The 23756-nt window shown below is 42.2% G+C and overlaps 1 protein-coding gene across 1 annotated transcript in view; it reads right to left on the minus strand.

The window, feature by feature from the left end:
• LRRC9 (leucine rich repeat containing 9) overlaps positions 1 to 23756 on the minus strand; it is a 1011210-nt gene that overhangs the window by 517837 nt on the left and 469617 nt on the right. The window contains exon 14 of the mRNA XM_078660357.1: positions 2047 to 2193. Coding sequence (XP_078516483.1) covers positions 2047 to 2193 — 147 coding nt within the window. The remainder of the gene's footprint in view (positions 1 to 2046; positions 2194 to 23756) is intronic.

The raw sequence follows: 23756 nt of genomic DNA on the forward strand, positions 1-23756 counted from the left end.
CCATTTGAGGTAGCAGCACCAAAACTATGACAGGATCATGCAACAACCTTTATGACAAGATGGTTTACACACATAACTGCAATATTTTGGTTGCACAAGTCCGTATTCAAAACTCAAATGTTACCTCTACCAATTTAAAGTCTTTTGTCATGGAGCTGCCACTGTAATTGAACCTTCATAGGTTTTTTTCATATAACTAATTTCAGTCAAACTATCACATATGATAGTGTATACACTTTGCTGAATAGTGCAACTTCTGCATTATAAGAGCTTCCAAATATAGGTAGAGATTAACAAGAACATACAGGATATTGAACTACATTCTCAACTTGGTGGCAGGTTGTCCTTCTTCCACGAATGAAAAGGTCAGTTAGGTCACATCTGACCCTGAAAAGTGTCATCTTTCTCAGTGGGTTGTAGCACCTCCTCCTGAAGGGCGGTCTGCATAACATGTATATTACGGTTTTGAATGCCAGTGATTAAGGATACACACCAATCAATGGGGATGATTCACAATATGATTTGGAGGTTTGGAAGTAGTACCATAGAATTGCTCTTTTACATACCATTGTGAATCAGCCCCAAACATCCAACTCCCTATTACTAAAAGAACAAAGAGGGCACAATTCTTTCTATGTGTACCAATTGAATATGAGAATTCCCATTTCAGATGTTTTAGGGCCAATATCCAAAGGCATACAACAGTACATAAAAGAGTACTATAAGAGTACTACTTTACGTATTTCAAAATTTATTTGAGAATAGGCCCCTAGCTTTAAGAATGAGAAGTGTGCTTTCATTTGTGACCTACATAACTGAACAAATGCCTGAGCTGGCTCTTCTTTGAGTCTGTGGCTCTGCAGATTATTGCCGACCTAGGCAAAGTGACACTTCAGTGCTCCCTCAGGCAATGAAAGGTGCAGTGGTAACATTTGCTCCATGGAAGGCTATGCTGAAATTGTTTCCTCCCCTTGCCATAACATCCCTTGAAATCTTGATCAGCCTTACATTAACGTCCACAACATCTTTCATAAGAAACAAGCTTAAAAATACTTCCCTCTGTAACACTGTACCTGACACCGCCACACAAACACATCCCTATTCCGCACAGTAATACCTTTTGTTATGTTTTACAGCAACACATGCTCTGATACTACATTATTCAATTTGCAAAAAATATGTCTGGTGCACTACTTGCAATGGTATGCATTTACTAATGTGTAGGGACTATATAAAGCATACAGATAACTGCTAAATTGTTCTATCCAGATTAAGCTTTCCCATAGTTCACAATAAATATTGAAGTTTACGTATATTTCAGGTACAAGCCACAAAGCATAAAAAGTGATAAAAACAGGTCCCATAAATAAAGGAGTATATTTCAATATTAATATTGCGCACAACTAAAAAGAGGTATCTGCCCAAATGATGTCCTTTCAACGTAACGCTATTAAATAATATTATGTCTCGATGTCACTACTATGGTGAAAAGACATATTATATAAATAGTTTGCCTAATGGCACAATCCACTCTTCCTCCCAAATCTGTAGGCCAAAGTCACCATTTTGAAGTTGTGGTGTCTTACGTGCTCGTTCATGCAAGCGAGATCGAAAAACTGTGTTTCCTGACCCTTTTAGGAGTTAGGTCGTCCTTTGGTAAAACTCAATGATGCATTCACCTTGATTGATAGACTCTATCAATGGCATGTTTTATGTAATATTTTCAATTTCTGATGACTTTTTTGTCGGTGGGTAGAGGGTAAAAGGAAGACTAGAGAAAATATTTGAGAGTGCACCAATTCCATTTTGAACATCACACTACAGCTTCTGCTGGTAGTAGCAATCTGCAACACTACCACGGCAATGATAATATAGTTTAAAGCTGCATACATTAAAAACTGAGTCATAATTCCATCAACTGTTAAATAAATAGGGCATTGAAATATGCAGAGGATAGATGCTGACATAAAACTAAGATAAGAAAAAAGTATTAATTTGAAGAAAGGCTACACAAATTTGTTTAATGAAAAAAGATTACTTCAATACCATTTTTGATGAGCGATGTAGAACTTTGTGCACTTCTTCGGGGTCGGAAGACCGAATTAGCAGGACGATAGTTTGATTGAGTGATGGGTCTTTTATCAGAAGCCTTAACACAACGTCCAAGAAATGTTTTTGCAACAACAAGCCACCCTACATTAAAAAGCAAAAATTATAGGTTTTAGAAAATTATAGAAAGTATTTATTGAAATACATTAATATACTTGTTTTAGCAAAAAAACATACTTAATCGAAATCTTGTTATATTTACAAATAATGTGGTCATATTATCTATCTATCTATTTATCTATCTATCTATCTGAGGCAGCAAGAGTGACTCTGTAGTTATGATCCATCTTCTCTTTTCATTGAAAACACATTTCTTGGATAACCTTGGCATTGCTAGACAAATCTGTATGAAATTTTGGACAGTCCAAATGCAAGTGTTTAAGGTTCCACATGCCAAATTTCCTTCTATTCCGTGAAAGGACAAAAAGTTAAAGGGGGTAAAAAAGTTACGTTGTCCATTCAAGCTCTCTTAGGAAACACAGCATAACAAAAACCACAAAACATAATTACAACAAATCGACAAAGAAAAATAACTTCAATTAGTGTGTTCTTTTCCAAGACAAAAACTGTAAGGCACATGGGTGGAGAAGCTCAAAATGTGGGCCCAAATGTTACATGAGTACTACGTTCAGGTTCCATTCAGGTGCAGGAGCTATCTTTGGTGGAAGTGCCCTTTTCAAACCCTCCATAAAAGCATTAATGACCAGTACTCTGAAAATAGATTAGTGAGGTTATGGAGATAGGGTACAATTGCAGATAGGTGTAGTTCAATGGAAGTGTAAGATAGGCCTGCCTTGAAAAGATGTAGAAGATAGAAAACAAACTCCTGCACATGAGACTGTAAATGGGTACACCTGTTTAAAAATGCAGCAGTGCATGAACTTTCTCCACTTCCCTGCATAACAAGCACATGTAGTGGGTTTCTGTGGAAGGGTAAGGTAGCTAAACTCTAGCATCTTAGGTACAAAATTGCAAGATTAAACTGTTTGGGATCCAGGTGAGTTACTTTGATGCTGAATGGGAAAGTCCAGCTTGACAGGAAGCTTCTCAAGAGGACTTACTGACATCTTGAGAAGCATTCAACACCAGAGCTAATTTACCAGGTTGGCGCAACTAGGATTAGAGTCATGGGATGTTGCCTCATCTTCAAGACCATATACAGTATGATGGGAAGAGATGGAAAGGCAGCGGCAAATATCCCTGACCCGTTTGTCTGTGGTGCACTGCCCATGAATTATGAGCTTAGGTAACTGATGGATATGTTTTGGCATTTTGCGTTTTCTAGAGTGTCAAAGAGGTCTATTATGGGGGCCCTGTAGTGTAGTTCCTATTATCCCAATAGGCTCTGCGCATTGGAATAATATCTTCAATAGTATAGACGTAGGACAGAGGTTAACTAGGTCTTCTACTGACGATATTAGACTTAAAGTTTAGTGTTTGCCAGCTAGCTCAGAGTTCACTAGAAACTTTCTCGAATAGACAAGGAGGAGTTTAACCTCCCTGGATAGACAAGAAGGGATTTAGTTTCTGACAACCATAGAACATGACAACTTTGCTCTCCCCTAATCAAGAGTATATCTCTAGAGTCGTGTGAAAACAAAAAACAACTTATTTTACTCAGTTAGTTCAGTGCATTCTTAGTTTCACGAGATTGTAGAGAAAAGGAAGAGACGGGCGTGTTCAATAAAAAGATGTTATTTATTGATCAGTCTCTTTTCTCATACAAGAGAAATGAATCGCTATTATTGCAATACTTATAGTTAAGTAAAGTGCATACAGTAATAACAGAATTATAAAATAATACTGTAAAAGCATTGATATGGTTTCTTAGCCATATGATACTTAAAATGGATAAAATAGATACATACATATATACATTGACTAATCGTACTCAACTGGTGCTTCTAACTACGCCTACCCCAATGTACCTGACCTAAGCCTAATACGTGGGCGGGAGTAGATAAGTAGCAGTTTAAGTTAAGTTTGCTTTGCCAAGGGTCTGCTTCAAGAATTCTCTGCAAGGGGTTATTCAGTTCAGTACCTGGGATTTAGAAGGCTGGAGGGCTGGTATCTCTATCTCAGGGCTTGATATCCCAGCTGCCTGCAAGGGCGGCTGGAAGCGCCGGAGCTGGATTTCTCGGCAGGAGAAAAGGCAGCGTCTCTCTCTCAGCGCGTCAGAAAGGAGGGGCAGCGTCTGTGGGCTTCGCTGTCAGCTGGGCTCCTCGGCAAGTCTCGCTGCTCCAATCTTGTCACCACCTCGTGTGTTTGCTTAAGGCAATGTCGGTATTATTTATACCTGAAAGGTGCCGAGCTTGACGTAAGGATGGACATAAATACGTCAATAAGGATGTCATATGAACTGGTCGTTCGCACATTCTTTACTGAAATTCTCGGCTAAATCAAAACAATGGCTGCGGGGATTTCCCAGGTCGCTGTAGGTTTGATTTGTTTTGAGAACACCGTATGCCTATTAGGGGGCTGGAGAAATAGTGCTTGCCTAATGAGATGGCATGCGCTATGACCTAATCAGATAACGGGCTTCTGTGCCGTTGTATGGCTAATCAGATAACGGGTATTTGTGCAGTTGAATGGCTGCTAGTTAATTATTAACCAGACAAGGGTCAGAAATAGGGGGATCGATACAGTACCCATAGTAAATACATCACACCCACTCCACGTAATCTACGTCCATATTTACAAATCTAGGCATAGTAAACAAAACTAGTAGTGCATGTGTATACCGAACCACCCCAAAATACAATCAAATGCATTTTGAAAATTGGAAATGTGAAATACACGAAAAGATGAGTATAGTTACTATATGCACTTCAAGCAGTATAATAATGCAAAATCTAATACGCATATTTTGAAATCAGCATGAGTGAAATGCGGAAATTACACATGAAATGGCTCTTAATACAGAAGAAAAAATTCGAGACCATCTCATCACAAAATCATAAATACTTGTGAATATGCTAGAGGGTAGCTAATGTCTCTAGAGTAACTAAAAATAGAAATGTGTTCTCTAAGAATAGTTTTACTTTAAGCAGAAGATAAGTGTCCCAAAAAATCGTAAATATTTTTGGAAATGGAAAGAAAAAAATGTCCCGCTCTCCGTAAAAACTGGTGAGAACATTTCTTATTGCTTTATTTTCAAAGTTGAAGGCCAAATTCAGGGTGTAGGGAACGCCGTGTGCTAGTTTGCTCAAAGTCATTCTTTCTGCTCTGGTGAAAACATCATATTGTTGAGACTTTCGAAAAAACTGTCAACTGCTTCTTGCGAAAGTTCCACTAACTCAGAAAAATTAATTAACATGCATTCATGAGCATGATTGCCTTCATTGATGTTTCGATCAGCATAGCTGACAGAAGGTCGTACCTGATCGATGCTGCTTTCATCTTGTACTTCACTACTCTTCAATCGTAGTGGTGAAGTCTCCACAAATGCCGTCATCAGGATTGGTAGCCGCTGGGGACAGTACAATGCATGAGCCGTTACCGGACCCAACAAAGTCTCAGCGTCCATTGGCACATCCGATTGTAGTGTCAGACAGGTGTCCAACACGCATTCTTCGCCGCATAGCAAGCACCTTAATACAGGCATAACACAACGTTGCCACATCGGTCTAAATGAAAGAAAACAAGTCATGTTCAGGTCTCTAAGCCGGGCTATTCCAAGGACTTTAGTTATGCGGTCCCTGTAGCGTATGGCTAGGATCGTTTCTTCCATTGTCGCTGGTGTCTTGTCTGTGACGTGGTTTGCCATAGCGAAGTAACAGGATCAAAAATAGGATGCCTGCCACTAGTCCCAAAAGGAGAGGAAGTCCGCCAAAGATGGAATGGACAAAATCAGGAAAAATACCCAGGATGGCTTTGAATGGGGTTAAAGCTCCCGAAAACACTGTCTTAAATATACTCGAGATTCCACTTGTATCAGAAATATTTAAGATTTCGCTCAGTATTTCTGCGAAATGTATGGGGGAATTGGTTGATAACAGTGAATGAATCTCTGCAGTTGTCCTTGCAACTTGGAGATCATACGTTTCTTTTGATGACGTTAACCGGGTTGGCGTCTGTAGGAGCACAGTCTTCATTCTGCTTAAAGTATCAATTCGAATAGAAGAAATTTTCAAACTGGGCCATAACCTTGCCTCCCTGTCTCGAGCACCGTTTGGGAACAATACTCGTTCACAGCACATGACCTTCGTAGTCACGGTTATGAGATAAGGTTTTCCGGGCAGCAGACTGCAACATCTGCGATCTACCATTAGAATGTAACTCCCGTTCGAGAGTCTCCTAAAGAATGGTTCTATTTGTGTTGCAGGTGTGCCTAGCTGGTGACATGAAAGGTTATTTGTAGTCCCTTCACAGGCTCCATGCAAACTAATACCCTGACACAGGAGTGTACCGCTTAGTGACCTTGCACAATTATTGCCACTAAGAAACACATTCTGGCCTTTATTACTAACACATGTGTGTGTATAGGGCAAGTTCCATGTTGACTTAATGTACCCTTTACCCAACCTTTCATACTGGCCTGCCTGTATATATTTTTGGCAGTATTGAAACTGGAAAGTTGTTATCGGAATATTTATTATCCCGTGTATTATCCATTCAATGACAGGTCGTTCTGACATCGTCAATGGTAATCTCTCAAGTTTTTCAATGCTCAGAATTGTATAGTCAGCACCCTTCTGTGCCAAACTGATTTGTTTATCAGTAAGGTTAAAGATATTAAACAGTGACGTTGTGTTGATTAAACGCCAAGGCACATAGCCTGAACGCAGATTTTGTAACGTCCAGCCAAGTTGTACAATAGAACGCAATTGGGACTGACCGTGTTGTAACATCAGTAAGTCTTGCGATATTATATCGATTGCTGAAGACACAATACTGTCCAGTGAATATATTCTGGAGGACAGAGTCATTAACCCATTGTCCACAACAGAAAGTGATTTTTCCAAATTAATACGGTCAATTTCCCGTACTTTTTCTGCTGTCTCAATTTGAGTTTCTTTCCAAGCTTCATTGTAAGCTGCATATATAGAGGCCGCTATGAAACGTTTTTGACGCTGTTTGCGTGGTCCCACAATGAAATCACGCAAGTCAGCACCATTTTGAAGTAAAGTTAGGTGTTGCTTAATTTCTGCCAGTGTGGATGTTTGTAGCCATTGAAGGCAGAGCTTGCCCACACTGTAAGTAGTTACTATCCCTGGATGTTGTCTTTGGGAATATCTAGGGTCTGACCTGGTCAATTTGAACCCCTGTGTTTTGTTCAGGAATCTGTCTTGACAGTTATTTGTGTCTGTGGGCCAGATCAACCATTGTTTCCAATCAGGATGTGTTCTGTTTTGGTTTAAAATATGGTTCACGTCTATCTCAACATCTATAGAGCTATTACTGTTCGTTGTTGGCTTTGGAATAGACGGTTTGTTTAAGTCTTTGATTTTGGCTAAGCCAAGACAGGTAGTTTGTTGAATAGTATCATTCAAAAATATAATTTGTTCTGGGATCGTGCAGGCTCTGAACAATGATTCTATACCTTGTACTTGCCAATCTTTTGTACCCCAAACAGTTTTTGCTTCAATGTTATTGTTCCAGAAATCAAAACCAAATGTATTCATTTGCTCAAAAAATGAATCTGAATATATCAATTTTGTGTTTGTAAGCATGGTCTTCATACCTGTCTTATTCGACAATTTGAAATAAAATGTTTCTGCATTACTTGTGTTAAACCCTGAAAAATATGAATATTTATCATAAAATGTTTTAGAACTACCCTTTGGAGGAGTAGCACAATGTTCCCATTGGTTATAATTTAAAACATTTCTAGGTTGTGCAGATTTATGTAGAAAATGGTTACCATAGTGGTTGTAGCAGAACATTTGATCATAATTAGACGAACCCTGCAAATAATCATGTTCTGTAAATTTAGCAGACATTACTAGGTCAGACATTATATCATTAATACTTTCAAAGTCCCAATCATCAGCAAATGTGCTTGGTTTTACAAAGTCACTTAACGAGACCTTAAATTGATGTGGATACTTCAGGATTTCAACCGGGCCATAGATTTCATAATCAGTATTGTCCCATGCTACACCGCCTGGTATAGGATTGGCTGTGAAGTTCACTGAAGAAAGTTCTCTTTTCTCGACATGTGAAGATGTGTGTGGTTTAAGGACCAAGTTGATTTTCTGGCTTGCTGTGTCCATTTTAGCATATTTTCCCTCAATGAAATGTCCCAAGCATAGTACCATGATGAGCCAAAGTATGAGGACAAATGCACCTAATGTCACCCAAATTTCAATCCATGGAGAAGTTAGATAGGTTCCCTTTAGTTGATGAAAAAGTTCCTTTGCTTTGTCTTTAAAAGTTTTTGTTGATGGCTGTACTTCCGGTTCACTTGGATCTTCAGAAAAATCATCGAAGTTGATGAAGTAGCCGGATGCCGTTCTGTCAATTGTTCCAATTGCTTCTGGATTACTTTTTGCTTTTTGATTTTGCTTTGTTTCATTAGAAAAGTCTGTAGATACATCATCGTAGGTTGCCGTTTCTTGATGAAAAGCTTTGATTTGGGTTTTTAGAGGTTCAAGTTCCATTGCTTTATTGCATAGTCCTTGTTGTTTCACTGTAGATTTTTCAAATGTGATCAGTCTTTCATTTTGAACCTCTGTGGATGTAGCAAACTTTGGTGTTCTGCTACTTCTTGAGAGTCCACTTGGCCTACTATTTGTTATCGGCCACATGATTGTGGTTTAACCAGGTCGATGGATATGACTCGGTTCTCCTTTTTACCAGCAAGGAGCGGTAGTACTACTGATCTTGTCCCGTTGATAGACAAGACAGGAACTGCTTTTCTGTAAGAAGGCCCAAATTCCTTCTTTACCGCGATCTTCTCTCTGACTAGATCCCCGACTTTTGGAATCCAGACAGGCCTTGCTGGGACAGGTGGTTTTTCTTCAGTGGTTGTTGGCTGCTGTTTCAACTTTATGTTGCTCAGGTCTTTTCTTGTTTCATTTAAGTCCTGTAAAATAGCCAAGCGATCTTTGATATCAAAGCATTTTTCTTTAACCACTGAAGTCTGACTATCTAAGTCCTGGACTAACATTCTAGTCCCAAACAATAGTTCGTACGGACTGAGTCCTTTCAGAGAATTTCTTGGCAGGTTATTTAGACTACGTTGGACACTTATTAAATGTTTGACCCACCCAGCTCCTGAACCTAATACCGTTGCTGTTATAGATTGCTTTATGTCACGGTTTTTTCTTTCTACGATTCCGTTTCCCTCAGGATGAAATGGACAAGAGTACCGCAATGCAATGCCCATGCTGGTCATGGCCTCCCTATAAGATCGAGAGCTAAAAGCAGGACCCTGGTCAGAATGTAGCATGCCAATTGCGTATGTGCCGATAAAGACTTGCAAATCTTTTATAACAGTTCCGACGTCAGCCGAAAGTTGGGGTCTACATTATAAGTGAAAATAGTCTCTACATGTTAATATGACGCATTATTCATACTGGGTTTTTATTTTTTTGTTGATTTGATACATTCTGGAGCGAAACGGCATGGTATTAAACCGTTTCTCTCGCCACTGCGATCTCTGTTGCAGTCTGGGCAGTTTTTTACAAAAATGTGATGATGCAGGCTCATGACTGGCCACCAGTACACTGATTGTAATTCTTCCAGAGAATCTTTTAGCTTAAGGTGTCTGAGACCCTCACCCATATGTGCGTCTGCTATTAACAAGCCTCTCCTGTTCATGTTTGGAATCACTCTATCCCCCACTCCAGGGATTCGAGCAAAAGGAACGGCAGTTTGCATCGATTATGTATGTATAATTGAGTGGGTAATTGATCGGTAGCGCTGAGCAGTCGCCTTTTGATGACGTTTTTACTGCCAGCACAGTTTCACCGTCAATGTATTTTACTGCATGCTTCTTTGTAGCTACGGGAGCCGATTTAGTTGCTACCGCTGTGGCTGTCTCAGCCAATGATTTCCCTGCAACGTGAACGCCATCACGCTGATGACTCAGTGAATGTATCACGTGAGTTTTTGGTAGTTCTTTCTTTAAAAGAACTACTTGTTCCCAAAGCACTTTTTGCTTTATTGTTGCACCTGTGTCATCTTTGTAACCGTTTTGAATCCATTTCTGTAAATCGTTATTGTATGATTTGACGCAGTAATACGAATCACACACTATAAGTGTCGGAAAATCGCGATCGGCATTATCAAGCGCCATTTTTAACGCTATTATTTCAGTTTGATGTTCTGAATTTTTTTCCACTGAGTGTGTTTTTGTAAATAGAGGTCTCAATTTACCTCCACGCCATACGTCTTTTACAATTTCGCATGTGGCGTTGTAAGCCAGCTCTCCCCAAACTGAGGGTTGAGCATGACCGTCTGTATATATTACACAGGCGTACTGTCGTAAAGGCAGAATGTCGATTGGCAGAGGGTATTCTCTCTCATATTCTAGATATTTTAATTCTTTCATTTCTGGGTCAAAATAGTATTTTACTTTGTCTGTAGCAACAGAATTTACCCATTGTATCCATTTTGGATTCAGTGCCGTTGTCGGTAAATTACATGGTGTTGTTAATGCCTCAAAAGCTGATTCTGCTGTTCTGACTGTAACCTGTCTACCGTCGGCTTGGTATTTTTCTTTTGCTACAGCTGTTTGAACCGCATGAACAATGTTTTCCTTAATGCTGAACCTTTTTTCAGCTTCTGTGTACAAGTGGGATTTGTATGCAATTGGTACCTTCTCTCCCTCATTAGAGGTTAGGTACGTGAATCCGCATCTTCCTGGGATGACTCGAATCACAAGGTTGCGTGTGTTATCACGTGTTTGTAATTTTGTTTTAACTAACATATCTGTTTGTAAAGATCTCAAAATTTCTGTGTGTTTTTGAGTCCAAATGATTCTTTTGAAATCTGGTTTTATAAGATCATAGAGAGGTTTAACTCTCTCTGCATAATTTATAATGTAAGTTCTTCCGAAATTTATGAAACCTAGAATTGATTGTAAGTTTTTTTGTGTTCTAGGTGCTTGGATTACAGCACATTTCTCTAGGAAATTGTCAGCCAGGCTTTTGCCTTCACTTGATAGTTCATATCCTATAAACAGGACAGTTAGATGGGCAATTCTTGACTTTTTAAAGTTGAATTTGTAACCCTCTGCTGCGAACCCAAGTATTATGGTGTTCACTCTCTTCAAGTGAGTATCCAAGTCATCATCTGTTAGATAGATGTCATCGACATAAGATAATGCCTCATCATCATATATTTGTAGTAACTCTGTTACTCTTGCTGAGAATAATCATGGGCTGTTCTTGAACCCCTGGGGCAAAACAACAGAATTTTTTTTGCGCGCCATTTATTGAGAACGCGGTCAAATATCTGCTCTCTGGTGCTATATTTTGACAGAAGAATCCATTAGAGATGTCTAATGTTGTTTTGTATTTTTTGCGCACTATGTTATTCTTTAGTGCAGCACTATGCGAATTTTGTACTGCAAAAGTTTTGCAACATGAGTTCAAGTGTCAAGTGTCTGTAGTCCAAAACAAGATGATATGAATTGTCTGGTTTGGAGACAGGAAACAAAGGATTATTCATTTGTGAGGTGCAAGTTTCAATCACCCCCTGGTATTCAAGTTGATCTAGGATCTCTTTTACCCGTTTTTTAGCTTCTTGCTTAATTGGGTTGTGGAAAAGTAAATTTTGCCATGTTCTGTGTCCCTACGTGTCATCCATCATATGTTATGTGTGCATGATTAAATATGCATATGCATTCCCTATGTTCGATTAATGACGCAATTACAGTTGTGTCCACCTCTAGTATGCCAGTTTCCAGTTCTCGTGAATACTACGAATATCAGGCCTATGTAAAGCTACGTTGCCACGTTTCTCAGTGTGCACGTTATTCTATTGAAAAGTCCCCGTTTCTAGGCCTCAAAAGGGCCTGGACACCAGATTCAGCTCCTGTCTCCTGAAGCCTCGCTGAGGAGCGATACAGCCCCCACCTGTATCCTCGACCCTTCACTTACTTCCTGCCTTGCAGTGCCCGGCTCACCCTGGCTCTGCCTCTGAGTCTGCCAAGAATATGTTATGATTCCAGTTATCAGTTCAGTCCTCCTTCTCTGCATTCCTAAAGCTACTGAATCGCATCGATAGTTTCCGTCATTGTCTAGCCTTCACGTCTCCACGTTAGAGAAACACTGCATTTAATGGTCATTTAATATTCTTCATCACGCACTACATGTAGAATAATGCATGGTCCAGTCTTAGAATCAAGTTAGCCTTTCCCCTCCTGACTTCTGGTTTATATCAACATGTTCTCTAAACATCGGATACTAGATACTGTTTAGGTACATGTCGCCCTGACTCTCCAGACTTCAGTCTCTGCTCCTAGCACAGAGTTCATAGCCCCCCAGCTTCTCCTAGTAACATGTCATTGCCAGTTTGCGCGCACCATCAGGTTAGAGGTCCCGGCTCCTCAGGTAGCCCCCTCCATGGTTTCCGCCCCATTCATGACATATTCTGTTACGTTTGCATCACATGTCTATGTATACGCCCTGTTACACCTCTTTTCACCCTTATCTTTCGCGACTGCTACGCGTCACGCCTTTTGCTCCACCCACTGCTACGCCTATTGCAATGTAATGCTATGTGTTTGCGTTATGTATATATGCCCATGCACTGTTATTAAAAAGTTGTTCCCCTTGTCCCGATCCTGACCCCGGCAGCGCTGCTGGGCCTAGCCATCCTATTCCTGTGCAGGTGGTCCTGTTCCTGTCCTTTATGCTGTAATAAACCTGCAAACTCCTACTACCTCGAATCTTGACTCTTATTTATTGAGCTATCTGTTATTCATTTATTCATTCAAAAATAGGGTATTATTTATTTATTTACCACATAATGGCGCCCGAATAGGGACTTGCCCTTTCCCCACGCGTCGGTGAAGCCACGCCGACCCCCTGACCCTCTGCAGTCGTGACGGAACTCTTCTGCGCACCGGCAGATATTTCTGCTTCAAGTATCCCTCAGGCCCACGGAGGAGACGGAGGAGGCGGTCCAGCATCCAGACGAGACGGTGGAGGAACGCGGCGAGTCCCGACCAGAGCCCAAGCCGAGAGTCCAAGGTCCGAGGTATCCGGAGGCCCACCCGTAACAGAAGTCCGAAGTTCGTCGTCCGTCGTCGAAGCGGTCCAGTCCAGTCTGAGGCCTTCCGTTCTTGCTGCCCGGTGAGTACCGTTACTGGGGTAGTATCTAGACAGGGTCAATTAAATTGACTCTGGTCCGTGGGTTGGTGGTACACAGACCCACAAACGAAGTGTCCACTTCGGTGGATGCGGGTCCTGACGTGTCTCTTTATGAGACCGGTAAGTTTCGTACTGTTTCAGCAGTGCATCTAGTTCCTGTTCTAGTCAGTTCTGTTCTCGAGAAAATTCATGTATTCTGTGTTCCGTATTCCAGGTAGTATTCTGTTCGAACTGTTATTTTTAAATGTTCTTCATGTATTTTAATGTCGTGGTATGAATGGGGAATAAGTATCGTGTTCATTGTGTATTGTATTGTGTGTAGATTACAGTCCAGTCATGCCCTTGTTTTCTAAGTTTTCTAAGTTACGCCAGTTAAAAACTAGAAAGGGTCTGCTGGAAGCAGCAGTTCCAGTCCCGCCTAGGGACAGTCCAGGTCATTTTATGTATCAGAAGCATGGCATAAGCGCCATACTGTATCTAGATTTATGGGTAGATTATACCAAACAGTTAGAAGAAAAGTATAGATGGCCCGTATCGGGTACATGGGATGCCGAGTGCATCATGCGAGTAGAAGAGGCATTATGGAAAAAGAAAGCCAGACAGTCACAGAAAGATGCCATCGAGTTATGGCGCAAAGAAGCTCATAAAAGAACTGAAAAGGAAATCAGAAAGTCAGAATTAAGTAGAGAATCCTTGGAACGAGCCCATGAAAAAGAACTAATCGAGATAGGTGAACAAGTCAAAGCCGAACAGTCAGACAGACAGAGGCATGCCCTTATTAGGGGTATGTATCCTCTCCTTGCCGAGGGCTTGCCAAAAGCGACCCCAGAGGCATCCAGTAAATTTCCCGCCACCATTAATTCCGACCAAGCTGCGTCACAAACCGACCGCAGCTGATATTTTTATTTCGTCCTATTTGGACGACACAGTCCCAGAATATGCAAATCCTGTTCGCGCTCCGCCAGTCCCTGTAAATCAGGCACTTCCTGCTCCTCCAGACACCGGAGTACCTGTTACGGTACCCCCGGTCCAGCCTGCCATACAAGTCCAGCCTACATTTCCATTTCCCACTCTGCCAGGACGAAGACGACTCTAGTTTAGGGGCCGCAGGGGGAGGTACTCCTCAAACCCCGCCGCCACACAAGCGTTTAACGACAGCCGAATTACATATACAAGCATCACAGCGTACGCCCAGACATCAGACTGTAGCAGAAATAAGAAAATCCCTTGCCGAATGCGGCTATGATCCAGTCCCAGGCGAGGATAATATGGTTTTATATTCATTTCGCGTAAGAAAGGTGGCCGAGTACCTAGTCACCTTACCGAATATGAAAGAAGATCTAGACAGAATATATCGCTTCATCCGTACAGGGGATGATCCAGAAAGCATTGGCGAGGCCATGTCTCAAAGGAAAGCTGAGACCCAGCTCATGATATTAAAGTTTCTGATCAATTGTCTAATAAGAGAACAAGATTACCCGTCTAAAGATCCGGCTGAAATGAAAACCCTGACAAGGTGGAGTGATAATATAGCCGAGGGTAAGCACAAGACCGTCGGTGCTATGGAGAGTATGTACAAGAAAATCCGTAAAGAAATAATAAAGTTACACGAACAGCGTAAAGCAGCACAAGTAAGCGAGAAAGAAAGTAACTCTGATCCTGAAGAGTTAGACGACGAGAATCCTGACAGAATAGCGTATGTAGGAAAATCTAGATTTCCAGATCGCCATTTACGCCTAGAACACAAGTCTATTTTCCATCATCCAGCACCAGAACAAGGTTCTCTAGAACAAGTGTTTCAAGCTACCGATCACATTCTGAAATCACGAATCGGTTACAGTGAGTTAAGTACCATGCATGAACAAGAACTAGCCCGATCAGCAGTCCGATGGATTACTGATTCTACCACTTTTCCAGACGAAATAGTGGCACAAATGTTTCTGAAAATGCCCCCAGCCGAGCAACGACTGGCGGGTATGTATATGATTCAGCACCTCATTACGTTGTATGAGGGTCAGCACTCTGATCCAGGTCCGTTACATGATATCCTGAACGAGTTACTCCAGTATAGATGGAAAGGTTTAGGTACCGACTTAATTAGTGTCATTCTAGAACAGCGTCACAAATATAGAACGTTTCTGAACCCGCATTTTGTTCATGTCTCACCCCCAGAAGGTAAACCATTTTACATAGAGAGACAGAATCCGTTACGAGAAGTCCACCCAGTCAGAGGAACGGGTGGCGAACTAGAACGAGTGTTTGTTTACACTCCGATTACAAAGATGGAACTCCTAGAGATGAAGAAATTAATTCCCTGTCATGATAAAGATCCAGCAGGGTTCCATAGAGAATTAAAAGACATGCTCCGTATGGGAGAATACACGTATCCAGATATAATTAAAATGTTAAAGGTTCTGCTGCCCGCAGGGGTGTATGAAAAGCTCAAGGAAAAAGAATGGGAGGTGGGAGAGAAAAAGATCGATTGGGCAGTTCTAGAAGCTGAAGACAAGGCACGAGTACCAGGTACCGGTCTTGGAGCGAAATGTAAAGAATTACCAGAATTATTAATACAAGTTTTACCTAGATTATTGACAACTAGAAAAGAAGACTGGGATGCAATCTCAGCCTGTAAACAGAAACAAGACGAAGATATTAGTGATTTTTATTCTAGATTTGAGAAATGTTTTAGCATCAACAGTGGCCTCAAGACAAGTAGTGAGTCATACCCTCACCTTTTTGTTACTAAATTAGTCGAGAATTCAAGTCCACAAATTAAAAATCGAGTTTTGAAAGTTGAAAGTACCTGGCAAGCTAATACCCCGTCCCAGATGTTGCAGATGCTCCAATACCACCAGAATAGGATCAGGGAAGAACAAGAACACGAGAGAAAACGTATGAAAGACACGAAAATGAAAGTACTAGTTGCACAATCTGTTCCTCAAGACAGTCAGAAGAGGGGTCCGAATCAAGCCAGTCATCCTGCAGCTCCCGTTAAAGGGAACTGCAATTATTGTAAACAGCCAGGTCATTTTATAAACGAGTGTGCAGTTCTGAAACACAACATAGCTACTGGTAAGACTAAAGAAAGACCACGTCCGCCTAGACAAGAACAAGTTTCACAGATTCCTCAGCCACAGAATGCACCACAGACAGTTACCGCACCGCAGCCTATTGCTGCAACACAGCACGTTACACAGCAGATGTACCAGTATGCACAGTCTGAGTATCCAGAGTACCAGCAGTATTCATGAAACAGCCTAGAGAGGGAGGTAGGCTTGCCTCTCATCGAGATACCTGTAGATCAAGAAGGTCCCTATGTTTACAGTCAAGTATTAGGGAAAGACAGAAAGTTTTTGATTGATACAGGGGCAAGTAGGACCACAATTAGTCACGCCGAAGTTCCAGGGGCTCCGCTCTCAGGCTCAAGAAATGTTTCCCTTGGATTTTCAGGAAAACCCATTGTAAATGAAATATCAAAGCCAGTTACTCTAGAAGTAGGTCCATTGTCCCGCACTACTGATCTGTTACTTACTAAGTCATGTCCAGAAAACCTATTAGGCATTAAAACACTGAAAGAGTTAGGTGCAGTTATATGCTGTTCCCCAGAGGGAATACGATTGTTCCTACGTGACTTTAAGGGTCACTATGTATTACGAGATTTTGATTCCAGATTGTCTAATGTCCCGCAGCATCTATGGGCGCAAGGTCCAACTGATGTTGGTTATATGCAAATCACACCCTATCGTGTGACTCTCAAGCCAGGTGTAGTGTTACCACGAATCAGACAGTACAGATTGCCACCTGAGGCTGTAGCAGCCTTATCCAAAATTATTGACGAGCTCATGGCTCAAGGAGTGGTTGTAGAAACTGACTCCAACGTATGCAATTCTCCGATCATTCCAGTCATGAAACGTACTGATCCAAATGCACCCCCAGTATATCGATTAGTGATTGACCTACGAGAGCTTAATAAATGTATTATTCCGCAGTACCCAGTTGTCCCAGATATCTCTTCCCTATTGACAGCCATTGATTCCGAAGCCACGTTCTTTACTGTAATCGACCTCAAGAATGCGTTTTTCAGTGTCCCTATTCATCCAGACAGCCAGTTCCTTTTCGGATTTTGTTTAAATGGAAGGAGCTATATGTTCACACGCGCTCCTCAAGGTTTCACAGAAAGCCCTAGCATTTACAGTCAAGCACTTAAGAGACAACTAGACAACATTCACATGCCAACTGACACTGCCCTGCTCCAGTATGTCGATGATCTCCTGATCACAGCCCGTTCTGAACGTGCTTGCGAGCGAGCATCCCTTACAGTCTTGTATTTCCTAGCCGAGATGGGGCACAAGGTGTCCCCTTCGAAGCTTCAATTCTGTGTCCAGCAAGTGGTCTACTTAGGACACTTACTGTCCAAGAGGGGTAGGCAGTTGACACCAGACCGTATCCAGTTAATAGCGAGTCTTCCTCAGCCCAAGACCCAGAAGGAGGTACGTGCTTTTATCGGCCTTACTTCTTACTGCAGACAATGGATTCCTCAGTATGCATTTCTAGCCAAGCCACTGATACAGTTAACGACACAGGAGGCAGCCGTATCGACTGTCCTCCCTTGGACATCTGAACATACACTTAGTTTCAATGAGTTAAAGAAAGCCCTATGCCAAGCTCCAGTTCTAGCGACACCGAACTACAGTAAGCCTTTTACACTTTTCGTCACTGAACGCGAAGGTACAGCATTATCTGTTCTCACACAAGATCAAGCAGGACAATACAAGCCCTGTGCTTATTTTTCGAGCACATTAGATCCTGTAGCCCAGGCTCTGCCTGCGTGCCTCAAGTCAGTTGCAGCCGCAGCCCTAGCTATCAGACAAAGTGATTCCATAGTCTTAGGACATACCTTGACAGTACAAGTTCCACATTCCGTGGAAGTTCTTTTAAACCGAACACAAACTCAGCACTTGACAATTGCACGTTTAACAGGTTATGAACTGACACTGTTCCAGCCACACATAGAAATCAGACGCTGCAACATCCTGAACCCTGCTACACTGTTACCATCAGTTACTTCGAATTCGGCCACACATGACTGTGTGGAAGTAGTTAACATTATGACCAAGCCAAGACAAGATCTGACAGATATTCCGTTACCAGACCCCGACCTGACACTTTATGTGGATGGTTCATGTATGAGAACAAGTACAGGAGAACTAGTCGCCGCGTATGCAGTGACTACTGACACTGAAGTTATTGAAACACACCGTATTGACACCCTGTCCGCTCAAGCAGCAGAGCTAGTTGCTCTGACACAAGCCTGCATACACGCCAAGAACTTGAAAGTTAATGTTTACACAGATTCACGCTACGCATTTGGAGTTGTACACGACTTCGGAGTGCTCTGGCAGGAGAGAGGTTTCATGACTTCTCATGGAACCAAGATTCAGCATGGTCTCCTTATTCAAGCTCTGTTAGATGCCATACATTTACCGACATCTATCGCTATCATGAAGTGCAAAGCACATACGAAAGTTACTGACACCATTTCTCAAGGTAACGATCTAGCAGATCGCACAGCCAAGCTTACAGCACAGACTCTAGACATTTCAGTTAACATGACACACACTCCAGATCCGATTACATGTATGACAGTTAAGGACCCTACACAAGATGTCATAGATATCCAGTTACATGCTACTCCCGAAGAAATCAAGAAATGGTCCGAACAAGGAGGGGTCCAGACAGATCAAGGATGGTTAACGAAGGGTAGAGCCACATGGTTTCTCCCCGACTCTATGGTTCAAGTCATTATTAATACCGCACATAGTCCAGCACATTTAGGGGAAAAAGCTATGTTAGACAGTATCCAGAACATTTGGTTCAACAAGCATTTACGAGCTGCAGCCAAGCAGAAAGTCCGTACCTGTATGATATGTTGTCAGTTTAATCCAGGTAAAAGTGTCCCGGTGGAACAAGGTGGATTCCAGCCCCCTGACCACCCTTTTGAAGTCCTCCAGATGGATTATATTCAGATGGAGCGATGTCGAGGTTTCAAGTATGTCCTTGTAGTTGTATGCGCTTTGTCCAGGTGGACAGAAGCATATCCAGTTCCAGATTACACCGCCGCGACCACTGCCAAGCAGTTGGTTCGTGAGTTCTTCCCCCGTTATGGACTCCCTAGAGTCGTATATTCTGACAACGGCCAGCCATTCTCATCCGAGTTGATGAAGCATGTTTCCCTTTTGTTGGGGTACCAGTGGAAGTTTCATTGTGTACGCCATCCTGAAGCAGCCGGTCTCGTAGAGAGACATAACCAGACTCTGAAAATCCGTATTGCAAAAGTGTGTAAAGAGAAAGGTGTGGACTGGCTAGTAGCTCTGCCAGTCGCTTTATTTTATATGCGCATGGTCGCACATTCCAGATCAGGTCTGTCCCCGTATGAGGTCGTTTTCGGCCGCCCCCCTAACATGTGGGGTACTCCTAGACCCCGAAGTATTACCGATGTTTCAAGTAATATGCTGACAGATTACCTAGCTTCCTTGATGTCTGCCCTCAACTCTTGTCGTTCACAGGTTGCCGCCGCATTTCCAGACAATACCGAGGTGGCACCGCATGAAATCGTTCCAGGATCCATGGTTCTTGTCCGCAATTTTGACCGCTCAAGTCCGCTGGAGCCACGCTGGAAGGAGCCCCGACAGGTCCTCCTCGCCACCCGTACAGCCGTGAAGTTGGAGGGTCGCAAAGGCTGGGTGCACCTTTCACATATAAAAAAGTTTTATGGACTGAAACCCGTCTCAAAGAACATTTCCCAGGATTTGAAGGATTGCCAAAATATTGTTCTCAAGGACTGTCCCGCAAAAGACATTGCTACAAACCCTCCCCTGTTAGAGAAAACTCCGCAACAGGAGTATAAGTTGAAACTCCGGTCTAGTAAAATAAGTCAGCCAGTTTGATTGTCTAAGTCCTCCCCTAGGTGAAACGGTTAAACTGTTTCTGACATGTATAAAATAGACCCCCATAGTGAGAGAGTTAGTCAAAACTCTATTCGATGTATCGTTTTTCTATGTTTCATATTATTTTTCAGCATCATGATTTCCTGCACCAGTTATGCATTTTTCTTGTATTTCCCAGTTCTTCATGTAAATAAGTCTGCTAATGCTACAGTAGAGCACACGTTTAGTGATCTGCCTCCTCATGAACTCTCTTACCGCCTCGCTATGAAAAATAATTCCTTCATCCGCATGTTACATTACTCACATCAGACCAGCAATGCCACTAATTGTTGGGTGTGTGGTCGACTCCCCCCTTTCCAGATACCGAAGGGAGTTCTGCCACTTTTTCCTTATCCATTTTCACATAATGGTTCGTGTGGAGCATGGTCCACGTTAACGTCATCCTCAACAGATATGTCTTTTCTTAACAGTACATGTTTCCCAGATAAGCAAGGTCTCCCCCACAGAACCGGGTTAGATCTAGAAAATGAAGTGTATAATTTAGGTAACTATTCTTCGAATTTCATGGTCCTGAATGTTCAGTCTGATACTACTCCAGACTTACCTGCTATTTCAGTATTACCAGTTAAAGGCGAATTATGTGTCCGAAATAATGGTTCCGTACACGTAGGACATAGTGATTGTACTACTATTGTCAAGTATAGTGACAGTGGGAAATCCATTTTCAAAGCTTCACGTCATTCTTATTTTATTTGTGGTCAAACTGCATATGTTCGTCTGCCCCTCGATTGGGAGGGAACCTGTTACCTTGCCTTCCTACTGCCACCAGTTTTCCTAGCCCCACCTGATTATCATAGAAACACACATCTAGTACACATTAGACATAGAAGGGAGTCCCCAATTGTCGATTATACTGAAACTGCTCTAGAACAGTATACAGATTTCAACAGAGGTTTCTTTTTCTTTATAGGACCTATCCAGAATAGTAAGCTAATCCGTAGGTTAACCAGAACCCTCGAAGCTGTAGTAAATGAGACTGCCTCTGCTCTAGGTAATTTAACTGAAGAGCAATCTGCTATGAGATTTGTCGTTTTACAGAATCGTCTCGTCCTTGACGTCATACTGGCCGATAGGGGCGGGGCCTGTAGAGTCATCGGATCTAGTTGCTGCATTTTCATTCCAAATAACGCGCCGTCTGTTTATTCAGCTATAACCAGACTCCATAAAATTGCCCATCTGTTACACCAAGATCCAGGCACCTGGACATGGTCCGGTTGGTTCTGGAATATAATTTCCGCCTGGGGATGGAAAGTCTTGTCCTTTCTAGGTATTGCAGTAGCGATCATATTCAGCTGCTGCCTCTGTATACAATGTGGCCCTGCGATTTGCGGCATTTGTGCTACCTCTTGTATTCCTAGTCCCAAGCCCCGTTCTAAATCCCGTTCCAGGATAATTCGAGACGAGCAAATGATACTGTATGAAATGATAGATGGTATCATGAATATTGATGTTTCCTGATGGAAACGTAGTGACAAGGAGGGAATGTGGAAAAGTAAATTTTGCCATGTTCTGTGTCCCTACGTGTCATCCATCATATGTTATGTGTGCATGATTAAATATGCATATGCATTCCCTATGTTCGATTAATGACGCAATTACAGTTGTGTCCACCTCTAGTATGCCAGTTTCCAGTTCTCGTGAATACTACGAATATCAGGCCTATGTAAAGCTACGTTGCCACGTTTCTCAGTGTGCACGTTATTCTATTGAGAAGTCCCCGTTTCTAGGCCTCAAAAGGGCCTGGACACCAGATTCAGCTCCTGTCTCCTGAAGCCTCGCTGAGGAGCGATACAGCCCCCACCTGTATCCTCGACCCTGCACTTACTTCCTGCCTTGCAGTGCCCGTCTCACCCTGGCTCTGCCTCTGAGTCTGCCAAGAATATGTTATGATTCCAGTTATCAGTTCAGTCCTCCTTCTCTGCATTCCTAAAGCTACTGAATCGCATCGATAGTTTCCGTCATTGTCTAGCCTTCACGTCTCCACGTTAGAGAAACACTGCATTTAATGGTCATTTAATATTCTTCATCACGCACTACATGTAGAATAATGCATGGTCCAGTCTTAGAATCAAGTTAGCCTTTCCCCTCCTGACTTCTGGTTTATATCAACATGTTCTCTAAACATCGGATACTAGATACTGTTTAGGTACATGTCGCCCTGACTCTCCAGACTTCAGTCTCTGCTCCTAGCACAGAGTTCATAGCCCCCCAGCTTCTCCTAGTAACACGTCATTGCCAGTTTGCGCGCACCATCAGGTTAGAGGTCCCGGCTCCTCAGGTAGCCCCCTCCATGGTTTCCGCCCCATTCATGACATATTCTGTTACGTTTGCATCACATGTCTATGTATACGCCCTGTTACACCTCTTTTCACCCTTATCTTTCGCGACTGCTACGCGTCACGCCTTTTGCTCCACCCACTGCTACGCCTATTGCAATGTAATGCTATGTGTTTGCGTTATGTATATATGCCCATGCACTGTTATTAAAAAGTTGTTCCCCTTGTCCCGATCCTGACCCCGGCAGCGCTGCTGGGCCTAGCCATCCTATTCCTGTGCAGGTGGTCCTGTTCCTGTCCTTTATGCTGTAATAAACCTGCAAACTCCTACTACCTCGAATCTTGACTCTTATTTATTGAGCTATCTGTTATTCATTTATTCATTCAAAAATAGGGTATTATTTATTTATTTACCACAGGGTACTGCCTCTGTGCAGTAGGTTGTGATTTTAACTGGATTTTGTGAGGAGGAGAGTCCTCATCCCATCCCACATGGTTTTTATATAATGCAGGAGCTTGGGCTACTGCCCACTTTCTTGCAAGTGTATATTTTTTATGAATTGGAATATGATTTGAGAAGGCAGGCATAATTATTTCTTCGCCATGAGGGCACTCCCTGACAAACTCTGGTGGCCAGTCTCTTTCAGCTAGAAGAATGTCATAGCCCTTGGAGAGATTATCCCAAAAGAGACCCCTTATTTTCCTAGTCTTATCCCCCTCTATATGTAAGGTTATTTCATATATTTTATGAGGTTTGCTAACTCTGGTATCTGCAGTTTCCACCTGAATGTATTCATTCATGTCCACTGTCTCCAGATGATTCATAAGGATCTTGCGAGCTATGCTCACTTCTGCTGCGCTGTCTAGCATTGTCTGAGCCCATTCTCCGTTTTTCAGCTGTGTCCTCAGTATTCTCGGCATGGTTGATTACTTTAATACTGGCTACCTTCTTTTTTGAAAACTGTAATTTTTTATTTTGATGAGCAGGTTCCTTGTCTTTGGACTTGACGTGCTCTTCCCTGTGTTCTGATCGTCCTCTTCTTTCCGATTTCTACGAGGAAGTCTGAAAAGATTGAGAGGGACGTGTATCAATATCTTGA

This window comes from Lissotriton helveticus, chromosome 9, assembly GCF_964261635.1.
Source record: "Lissotriton helveticus chromosome 9, aLisHel1.1, whole genome shotgun sequence".
In the NCBI taxonomy this organism is placed as follows: Eukaryota; Metazoa; Chordata; class Amphibia; order Caudata; family Salamandridae; genus Lissotriton; species Lissotriton helveticus.